The following is a 12,235-nucleotide window of genomic DNA, read 5'->3' as shown; positions in this document are numbered from 1 at the left end:
TATTTCTTGTACTTATTGTTTTTTTTTTTTCTTTATAGCTGTCATATAATAAATGAACTCCCTAGGACCTGACCTCATCACACTTACAATAATCTCTATGAATCAGTGAATCTTGGGGTTGTTTTTCTTCAGCTAAACAGATGTATTCATCTCCCAATTTACATCTTAGTGAGCTGACTGTCATTCATCCGAAGAAGGCGACATTTGTGAACCAAAAGAAACAAAAATCAGACTAGAGCACATAGCAATATGTGTTATTTCCACAACTTCACTGATGAGAAGAAATTTGCCTATAAACTATGGCATCCAGAAGCCTAAAATTCCAAACAATGTAAACCCACAGGCCTTGTCCCAAAGATGTCCACTGAATCACAGGAAATACAGTCACAGGGTTGAAGAGCCAGAGATGAATGCAGGAAAGCACTGAGTTCAACTTCCTCATTAGGTGAGTCAGCTGGAGAAAATGAATTCCAATGTGCATTGTATCATCTGTTCAAAGTTACACTACATTTAACTGCTATGGCAGCAGCAGATTTCAGAGTTCTTCATTCTCAAATGTCTATCCTTTCAACTGTTATTTCCTGGTAGGTGTTATTCAACACAGCACAAAGGGAAAGTAAACTATAAATATTAGGATGGTTGCAATAGAAATGTACTACAATATTAATTTTGAGTCATCAGAAAGATACTACATTTATTGAATAACTGCTAAATAATCACTTCATACTTTATTTGTACTAGAAACCTTTATTATGGTGCTAAATACAGACAGAATTATTAGACACAAATTAATTTCTTCATAGTATTTGAAAATGTCTGTGGCTTAGTTTGAAGGCATGCTAAATTAGAGAGATAGTACATGAATACTTGATTTAAATTTTGTATCATTTTGATTAACGTGTTACAACACTTAACTAAAAGCTGGTGAGTTTACTAGTTACTTATCTTCAAGATATTCAAATATTTCCATTGTTCAAGAACAAAATGGAAAGTAGCTCTCATGTTAAAGACACATAGACTACAACAGAAAGGAAAAAAACAAACAACTATTCAGCCATATAAGTTTCAGCTTGGTGGTTTCAACTTTGACTTTTATTGACAAAAAAATAATAAAATAAAATAAAAAGTTTAGAATCTTAGTCCACACTTCGAAAAATTACTGGTGCCTTTAGAAAATTTTAGGCATGAAAGTGGGATTCTTCCTTCTGTCACTGAGAATTAGAATATAGCTTAGAGAGGTCCTTAGTTTCCTAGTTAACGCAGTTAATGCTGCTCAATCTAGAACAACCCTGCATTGTCTTTACCATTGAAAGGCTAAAGTCTTTTTTTTTTTTTAATCTGTGTCATAAATACTGTTGGAATTTTACTGGAAAGAAGGCTGTGCTGTTCTTTCGTCCACTCACTGGGTACCTACAAGGTAGCCCTAAACTTCTGCTAAGAAGAGTAGAAGGTTGACCAGTGTGTAAAGTGCTTTAGAAGACTCAGCTGCAATGAATTAGAATTCCCTAAGATTAACCTTGAATTTAATACTTATCGTAAAAAATATCTAACCTTTTCTCAGAGTTGCATATTCATCTTGCTATTTGTATTTTTCTCATTATGCAAATTCACAGTATTGCTCCATTGTTGATTTTTTCCTTTGCCTTCAATTGCTCATCTTCACATATGTCCCTCAGTATTTCTCTCCTCTTTGTAACTTTCAGACTGTTTTCAGCATTACATTTTGAACATTTCTCATGTGACAATGCAAAGCCTAACTGTTCTAAACTCTGGAAGCCTTTTGACATTTTCTTAATGTTGCAAGTGATGAGTCATAGTCAAAATGCTCTGCTCTGCTAATTTACTAAAAGTACCTTCAGGCAATACCTAAAAGGTGGTATGTGACACATAGGTGTCTATGCTCAGACAAGGATCCAACTCTGGAAACATCTCATTGTATATGGGAAAATATCCATAAATTTGAGGAAAAACGTATCTAATTGCAATCCCAATATAAATCATTATTGTGTGATAATTCATTCTCACCCTGAATCAATTTTATTTCCTTTGGTTTAATTTAGTAGCTCAAACTTCTTCATGAGACTCACATTTTCTCCTCATAAGTTCTTACGTATGCACATCAGGAATACAATATTTGTAGCATTTCTATAACACAATACACTCGTCATAGATGTCTAAAAGGTAAAGTATCCATGAAAAGTTGTATATATTTATTTTTTAAATGACGATTTCAACCTTTTAAATTTATTTTTATATTAATTACAGTTTATTCTTGTTGTATCCCAGCTGTAACTCCTCCCTCATTCCCTCCCAATCCCTCCTTCCTTCCCTCATCTGCTCCCTGCCCTTCCCCCAGTCCACTGACACCAGAGGTCCTCCTCTCCTTCCATCTGACCCTAGTTTATCAGGTCTCATCAGGACTGGCTGCATTGTTCTCCTCTGTGGCCTGACAAGGCTGATTTCTAGTTCTATCTATGTTTCTGCAATGACATCATTTCATTCTTTTTAATGGCTGAATAATACTCCATTATGAACAGCACAATTACCTTTGTCCTTGTGTTGATAGGTGTCTGAGGTAGTTAGTTCTGTGTCTTGGACATTACATTTAAAATTTAAATCACTTTAAGGACTTATTATTTATGTTCAAATTATTATTTGAACTTAATGTTTGAACAAAAATGTTCAAATATATTATTATTTATTATTCAGATCACTTTTAAAGAATTATTTATTAGGAAAACTTTCATGAAAAGCCCAAATAACTTTTACTTCTGAAACTTTTTGAACTTGTGAAGTACCATAGTCAGAACATGGGAGGAAAAAGAAATTGAAAGTGTACTATAAATATATGGCAAATGTTAGTCTCTAACCCTATTTTACATAGAGTAAAAATAAATGGATATTTTTGCTATAAACTCTAGATTGATGAAAACTGTATAGCATGTATTTACATCCGTAAGTATTCAGAGTAGGTTAAACAGTGCTTTTCCAGTGGGGGGAGGAGATAATGCTATAATTCTCTGATTTCCATGACTGTCAATTGTAACATTCTCCATAGAGAGAAAAAATAACATGCTGATCTCAGGCTCTGAAGTCAAAACCTCAAGTCCAGGAAGGCTGGAAACAGTTGAGTGTGCTGCCCACATGTACAACCTGAACGCTTAGGTCCTGGAGGAGACAGAGCAGGAGAGCAAGGGTTCCCCCAGCTATAGAACATGCCAGAAACCAGCCTAACTCCACAAGGTCCTGTCTAATGAACACACACAAAAAAATGAAAATATGGGAACTTTATTCAGTATCACCAAGACTAAAATTTGGTTACACTCTAAGAGCCATTATATCTACTTATAATATCTTAAAAATTAGATAATACTAACATTAAAAGAATTATGTATTCTAACTTAATGAGGACTTCTCCTTCCATGAGTTATTTATGTGGTGCCAAACATACATTGATCTGAATTACATCTGGTTCTAAAACACTAAAATCTACATCAAAATTTATGTGGAGTGGGTAAATGTATGTTTCACTATTATACTTTAGCATAGTAGAAACCATGCTATTTAGAGTCAGTTAAACTGTATACAGTACTCTTTGCAAAGATGCATGTCTCCTAATAGTATGACAAGTGGCTAATTCTGTAGCTGCTTGTAAGCTTGCTGCGTTCTGGTTGGTTTGACCTCAGTCATTTCAGGGCACTCTACTAATACTGAGCATTACTAGTAGTCACCTAAAGCCCATGATTGAGGTAACTGAAGGCTGATCATGCATACACTCTTATCTTCTAGTCTCTCATAGACTAGGAAAAATTCTGAGTCTTAATAACCGTTTTCAATAACAGAATACCTATAATGCAGAATCTCATAGGTAGAAATCATAGCTTTCTTCAGTTTTAAAAAAGCATCCCCAAATTCTCTTTTAAGAATATTTTCCGAGAAGTAAAACGGAAATAATACTTCATCTTATGCTTTCATTTGCACTTATTCTTAAGCAGGTGAGAGGTGGATTCAATGCATAACCGGGATATCAGCACTAGATTAAAATAATAAGCTTTTCCTCCTGCTCCAAATGACAACATCACTGATGCCATAGGGCCGATTAAATGCCCTATGGCATCAGTGATGTTGTCATTTAAATGATAATCGGCCCTCTCTATAAAGGAGATGTCATGCAAATATACTTTCAGTTTGAAGAAGAAACTCACCTCTTTTTGTCTTAATAAATATTTCTTTGATGAAACATAAGATCAGATCACTAAGGAATCCATGGACCAGGTGTCATGAGCTTTGCTCATGAAGAAACATTAATCATAGTGCACCTGAGAGTGTTGTTTGATTTATAGTTTTAGAAAAATTTGTTAAATATTTTCTCTTTTCTATGTAAGCACACATGAGTATGAAACTTTTAGTGTCAGAATTGGTTGAATATTTAGTCACCACATGATACCAAAAAGAAATTATTCATTTAAGAACATCTGGTTAGACATGGTGCAACCTTGAGAAGAGAACATACAAATATTATGCTGCTAAATGGGCATAGTATTAAACTGAATCCTAATAAATATTTTTGTACCCATAGATCCATGGATTGACGCATCTCTCAGCCATCATCTACTTACACTTCTAATTTGTAGCAGATCATTATTAACACAGATGGTGATTAACCCTCAACCAGCCAAGATGATGAGAGTTAAGTGACTGAAGAAAGCTCAGTCCAATAGGAAACATGTGTAACACACCGCTCTGGGGTCATTGCGGGTGAAGGAATATGGACTGTGAAACCCAGAGGTGGTGAATGAGTACAATGAAACATTTTCTTCTGTGTACAGCAGAGAAGCAGTACATATGGATTCTTTGTGGTTATGGAATCATGTGTTTGCGTGCGTGCTTGACTGGTACAAGCTCAAGTCAGAAAATTTCCAGAATGAAGAGGGAAGTTAGACTCATGACACCACCTCTAGCTGTAAGGTCATTGACAATTGTTAGATGCTATGAGAGGGAAAGAAGTTTTCTCTAAGACTGTGTGTAGTCTCTGGTATGGCAAACATGATACAGTAGAAGGGCAAAAAAACAATAATGTTTGTGAAGGACTAATTAGCCCCAAAGGATTAAAAAAGAGAAAAAGAGACACAAAGTTGGGTGAGTTTGAATAGAGATGGGGGAGTTGAATATGATCTAAACACATGTGAAACTCAAAGAACTAATGAAAAATGAACAAGTGAAACTCTCAAAGAACCAATGAAAACTGACTCTCAAGAGAAAAATCAAAGTCTTTGTTAATTGCTTTCCTACTCTCATGTTTTAATTTTTGTTTTTATACCTCAAGCATCATGTACTAACATGATCACAGTTCCCTTTTGTCTAATATCTATTTCAAATTACTATTAATGCAACTGTTCAATTAATTGTACAAATCAGTACTGTGATTAATCTTTTTAAAAAAAAGAATATGTTCCAATGTGTTCAATGCATATAAATGAATTGGGCTTTTTCATGTGCTTTTCTTACTATTGTGGGGATATTAAGATTTAAAATCATCATAAGTTTACAGGTAAAACAAGACACCTAAACCATTTACTTTTTCTTTTTCTCTCCCCCAACAGGAAGCTACTTAGAGCAAAAGATTGCCTTGGCATGCCGTGCTCTAATGCATAGCTAAGATGTCAATTTATTTCTTAATAAAAAAAATTTAAAAAAAAATGTAGTTAATGCTAAACAAAGATTTATCTTTAAAAGGTGTTAATATTTTCAAAGTCAAGTTAAACACAATACTTAGGCAAATTCAATCATGAGAATTCACTAAATTAATTAGTGCTCTTTGAAAGCAAACAAGACATGACTTGTCCCTCCCTCAACAAACGCACTGTCCACTAGGGATACCTGGAAACAAACAAAAAACCTGGAAACACAGGCTACTCAAGAAACCACTCAAATGACTATTTCTGCAGCTTTTCAGGTCTACAAGTCATCTTCAAGTGAGTCATTTATGTGAGATAGTCGAGATATTCTAGCCTGTTCGTTATAGATAGGAAAGTATTTCACAGAACAATTAAGATTTCAGAAATTTCTAAAAACATATTTCGGGACCTTTAAGTGAAAGAATGTCAGTATTTCACAAAGATACAATAACAAAGGTCCAGAGGTAATGGTGGAGTGCTCCCAAACATTTATTGGAAGAACAAGAATTCTGGGGCAAGATTTTAGAGAGGAATGTGTATCAATAGCAAGTGATTTCTTTTGTTCAAGAATCAAATTAGAATTTAGTTTTCCTAGGAATATTACTAGAATCAGGGAATCTAAGAGTTTCTACTTACTGACTGTGAAAAGGGAAATAAAAATACTAGGTGAAAGATAGTAATGTAAAAAAAAATAATAACCAAAAATATATAGGCTGAACCCTTCCAAAAATGTAAAAATTTTTTTTTTTTTTTTTACTAAAAGTGTCACTATCTCATTCTTTGGCCTGTATGCCATATGCCATGCTGTGTATTTAAAGTAGTCATGCCCACATCTTTTACCTACCAACTAAAACTAAGTGTCTTTCTGGTGAATTCAATTTACTTTCATCTTCTAGGGAAAATATATGGTTACATTTTGTTCCTTTACTTTTGACATAATTGCATATTTTTATTTTCTTGGGTATTTCAAAAAACTCAATGTACTAGGAAAAACTGCTTTTTCCACAGGACCAGACACTAGTTTAAATGACATTACGAACACAAGAATTGCTCCCATTCATAATATGCAGGACATAACAACACATGACCCGCGGTTATTGTACTGATTCACAAGGGGCAAAGAGATTTTTCTTTTCATATATTCTTCTTTTCTATTTTTTTCTTTTTATTTTCTTATTCAGAAAGACGCCAAAACCATACAATGGAAACAAGATAACATCTTCAACAAATGGTGCTGGTCCAACTGGATGTGTACATGTAGAAAAATGAAAATAGACCCATACTTATCACCCTGCACAAAACTGAAGTCCAGGTGGATCAAAGACCTCAACATAAAACCAGACACATTAAATTGGCTAGAAAAAAAAGTGGGGAATACCCTAGAACTCATTGGTACAGAAGAAAACTTCCTGCAAAGAACACCAACAGCACAGGCTCTAAGAGCAACAATCAATAAAAGGAACCTCATGAAACTGAAAAGCTTCTGTAAAGCAAAGGACACCATCATCAAAACAAAGCGACTGCCTACAGAATGGGAAAGAATCTTCACCAACCCTTTATCTGACAGAGGACTCATATCCAGTATATATAAAGAACTAAAGAAGCTTAAAAGCAGCAAACCAAGTAATCCACTTAAAAAAATGGGGAACAGAACTAAACAGAGAATTCTCAATAGAGGAATATCAAATGGCAGAAAAGCACTTAAAGAAATGCTCAAGCTCACTAGCCATTAGGGAAATGCAAATCAAAACAACCCAGAGATTTCACCTTACACCCATCAGAATGGCCAAGATCAAAAACTCAAGTGACAACACATGCTGGAGAGGTTGTGGAGAAAGGGGAACCCTTCTCCACTGCTGGTGGGAATGTAAACTTGTACAACCAATCTGGAAATCAATCTGGCACTTTCTCAGACAACTAGGAATAGCGCTTCCCCAAGATCCAGCTATACCACTCCTGGGCATATATCAGAAAGAGGCTCAAGTACACAAAAAGGACATTTGCTCAACCATGTTTGTAGCATCTTTATTTGTAATAGCCAGAAGCTGGATACAGCCCAGATGCCCCTCAACTGAAGAATGGATGCAAAAATTGTGGTACATCTATACAATGGAATATTAGTCAGCAATGAAAAATAAGGAAATCATGAAATTTGCAGGTAAATGGTGGGACCTGGAAAGTATCATCCTGAGTGAGTTGTCCCAGAAGCAAAAAGACACACATGGTATATACTCACGCATATAGACATACAACAAAGAACAAACCCACTAAAACCTGTGCATCTAAAGAAACTAAGCAAGTGAGAGGACCCTAACTAAAACGGTCAATCCCCATCCCGAAAGGCAAAGAGGATGGACATCAGAAGAAGAAGAAAACAGGAAACAACCTAGGAACCTACCACAGAGGGCCTCTGAAAGCCTCTGCCCTACAGACTATCAAAGCAGATGCTGAGCCTGATGGTCAACTGTTGGGCAGAGTGAATGGAATTTTATGTAAGAACTGGAAATAGTAAGAGCTGGAGAGGACAGGGTCTCCACAAGGAGAGCAACAGAACAAGAAAATTTGAACACAGGGAACTTCCCAGAATCTCATACTCCAACCAAGGACTATTCATGGAGATAACCTAGAACCCCTGCACAGATGTAGCCCATGACAGTTCAGTGTCCAAGTGGGTTACATAATAATGGGAAGAGGGACTGCCTCTGACATAATCTGATTGGCCTGCTCTTTGATCACCTCCCCCTGAGGGGGGAGCAGCCTTACCAGGCCACAGTAGAGGACAATGCAGCCACTTCTGATGTGAACTGATAGACTAAGATCAGAAAGGAGAGGAGAACCTCCCCTATCAGTGGACTTGGGAAGTGGCATGCATGCAGAAAGGGGAGGGAGAGTGGGATCGGGAGGGGAGGAGGGAGGGGCTTATGGGGGGATAGAAAATAAATAAAGTGTAATTAATAAAAGAAAAAAGAAGAAAATACAAAAAAAGAAAAAAGTTCATTAAGATGTTTCTTTAATTTTCTTTTTAAACCTGTCTTATTTTCTACATAACACAAATAAAAACTTGTATGGTTTATTATTATTAATTTTTTTATTAAACACTAAGTTCTTGACAAAGAACAAAAATGCGTCTAAAGTTATAGAGCTAAGGGCCTTGACCAGCTTTAAATACCCAAAGAGCATTCAATTATTTTTACAATGAAAGTCTGCTTAAAACCTTTGTTAAACATCAGCAGATGTATCTCATGGCAGCTCAGTGTTCAAGTGGGTTTCCTAGTAAGGGAACAGGGGCTGTCTCTAACAGATCTCTGACATGGACTCAGTGGCAGGCTCTTTGATCACTTACCGCTTAAGGTGGAGCAGCCTTACCAGGCCACAGAGGAAGACAATGCAGCCAATCCTGATGAGACCTGATAGGCTAGGGTCAGAGGAAAGGGGAGGAGGACCTCCCCTATCAGTGGGCTTGGAAAGGGGCATAGGAGGAGCTGAGGGAGGGAGAGTGGGATTGGGAAGGGAAGAGGGAAAGAGCTACACCTGGGATACAAGTTGAATAAACTGTAATTAATAAAAAAATAAATTTTAAAAACCTTTGTTCAGTGTTAACTAATGGAAACCAACAGCTGTCTAATTGGACTTATGGCCAATCAACAGTAAAAGAATCATACTTTATACCAGAAACCTAGACATTCTACTGGATGCTACAATTTTCTTAGGAATGAGCAAATGTGTTTGATGGTTACACTGGGAGGTTAGCAGTGTGACCAGAAAATACAAATTGTAAGTCTACCAGTTAGACACAAAACTAAGAGCCCAAGTCATTTTTAAAAAAAAAAAGAGAGAGAGAAGACAACATTAACAAAATCCCACTTTCTCAGCATTAAACTGGAGGTTAGCTAGAGTAGCTACATGACCTAAAGTCTGTTATCCATAACAGAACAGCATAGGGATGCTATGGTCTATTGTTCCTGTTACACTGAGGAAAGAAAATTTTGTCTGACTGAAAATTATAATCATTCGTGGATCAGGTTCTAGATGCTTTGCAAATGTACAGGCTGTTTCTAGATAATGAGACCTGACAAAAAATTGACAATTTCTAGGAAATGAATGCAAGAAAAATGAAAATAAAAGGCTTTGGTTTGTAGCAATAGCAGTCAGCAAACAATGAAAGAAGGTAGAGATCCACCTATTGAAGGCATCACACAATGTAAGATAGCAGAATATTTAATTAGAATAATACTAATTGTTTTAATTAATACTAAAAAAAATCAGTATAAACGAGTAATACAGCCAGAAAGGCAATTAATACTGATAACAGGCCTTTCTCACAAAACCAAACAAACAAAGAACCAACCAACCAACCAAACAAACAAACAAAACAGCATTCTTTTCAACATCCCAAATAGCGCTGTATCTATCAGCCCACTTCCCCTGCTATGGTTATGTTCAGACTCACTCAAGAGGGGAGTCCTGTTTTGAGAAACTACTTTCAGGAATAATCACATTTTGACATCCACTTCTTCATGTGCCGATACTTTCTAACACATGCTGATATTTGTACTGCCTTATGTTACCAGCCCTGTGATTTTACTAGTGTGAGACCCTTACATATTCTTTACAACCATATTTTACCCAGACATCAATGTTCAAAGCTTACTGTGGACACTGTCTTCACACTGTATCTCTACTTTTCACACGCTGACACAATGATTTCTAAGGATCTGAGAGATGACAAAAACTGTACAGATACTAGAATTGTATATTAAAATTCTTTAATACCTTTAGATATGATCTGTTGCTCATTTATTTGAGTTAATAAAAAGTTAACTATACACATGATTTGTTAGATTATCTGCTGGTCCCTAACGAAGAGCAAATGAGTATGTTCAGATTTGTGAAAAAACTAAACATATAAACATAATATAGCACAAGTAAGAAATAAAGACAATTTGTTTCAGGATAGTAGATACAAACCCACTAAAATTCTTTGTAGCTACTAAGAAATTGTTAATAAAATAGGAAAATTAACTAATGCCTGGGAAGGCTCTACATAGTAATCTTCAGTCAACAAATTACATTATATGAAACTCATTAGTAAAAGATGAAGTATAAGAAATGTTTGTCTCTATAAGTACTCATATAATTAACTGATTATTTTCCCCTATCTTTAAAGTGTTGTAGCAGCACTTTTCTTGAAGTGCTCCTACACGAAAATAAAGTTTTCTTTAAATGATACACTAATTACATTTCTAATCTCAAATAAAGGGTTGTTTGAATACAGCATTGCAAAGGATATCACACATAAATAGCAGCGTTCTCAACAATCCTTAATGTTAACGTGAAATTCTAACATTTCTAACTGTATCCTACACAAAGTGATATTCACAGTCTCCAACAGAGGAAGGATGCTCACCTTATCACAAAATTGTGACTGTCAATTTCCTTTCCACATCCACTGTCTAGTAGAATGCCAGAATTTCCAACAACGGCACAGGTCTTAAACCTGCGGTTTTTCATTGGTGAAACTTCAGGCAGGAGGCTATGCAGATCTTGAGAAATATTTAGTGTCCGGCGTCTGTCCAGCACATAGTGTATGACATCACCAGGCTTAAAACTGCTCTTGACCACCGAGACATCACGTTCCGCATCTAAGAAACGGAGAATGTTCTTCCTATATTTGGAATGCAAATAAAGCTTTATATTAAGAACTGATAAGATCATTTATACCACAGCATGAGCAATATAAACTGGCAACTACTACTCTTAAAATTTCAAGTGTTGAATAAATCAAGTAAATGTTTTAGGAAATAATTTTTGTTAAATCCCATGTGAAGAGTTTAGAATAAGTTTGTAAGTGCATATATTATATACATCTATTTCTAACATGAGGAAATCATTCCATTTGTTAAAATATACTTGAAAATAATTCATCAGGTAAAATACAGTTGAAAGGGATGGGCTTTGTACAAGTAGATACTTGCCTAGTGTGCTCAGTGTCCTTAGTCATCAGGGAAATGCAAATCAGAACGACCCTGAGATTTCACCTTGCACACATCAGAATGGCTACGATCAAAAACTCAAGTGACAACACATGCTGTAGAGGATGTGGAGAAAGGGAACCCTCCTTCATTGCTGGTGAGAATGTAAACTTGTACAACCACTTTGGAAATCAATCTGGTGCTTTCTCAGAATTTTAAGAATAGTGCTACCTCAAGATCCAGCTATACCACTTCTATGCATATACCTGAAATATGCTCAACCATACAGCAAGGAGATTTGCTCAACTGTGTTTTCAATTTTCTATCATTACTGCTTTTATTTAATATTGTCCCATGAGAGGAATAGCCATAACTTGAAGTTATTTTGAATTAGACCATAGACAGATATACTAAATTATTGAGAATCCTCCAAATACATTTACCCAAATCTCACATTAATTGTGTTGATAAGTTTTCATTCTCACTTAAGAGTTGAAGAAGCAGGTTGTTTTTGTTACAAAAAGTCCTGTACAGATAGAGCATCGATTATATATATGAGAGAGATTTAATGATTCCTTAGTGTTC

The 12,235-nt window shown here is 35.6% G+C and overlaps 1 protein-coding gene across 1 annotated transcript in view; it reads right to left on the bottom strand.

The window, feature by feature from the left end:
* Nucleotides 1-12,235, bottom strand: part of St8sia4 (ST8 alpha-N-acetyl-neuraminide alpha-2,8-sialyltransferase 4) — a 101,092-nt gene that overhangs the window by 72,495 nt on the left and 16,362 nt on the right. The window contains exon 3 of the mRNA XM_021663170.2: nt 11,086-11,343. Within this exon, the coding sequence (XP_021518845.2) occupies nt 11,086-11,343 (258 nt within the window). The remainder of the gene's footprint in view (nt 1-11,085; nt 11,344-12,235) is intronic.

The sequence above is a fragment of the Meriones unguiculatus genome, chromosome 15, assembly GCF_030254825.1.
Source record: "Meriones unguiculatus strain TT.TT164.6M chromosome 15, Bangor_MerUng_6.1, whole genome shotgun sequence".
Classification (NCBI taxonomy): domain Eukaryota; kingdom Metazoa; phylum Chordata; class Mammalia; order Rodentia; family Muridae; genus Meriones; species Meriones unguiculatus.
This window is presented reverse-complemented; position numbering and strand designations above follow the sequence as displayed.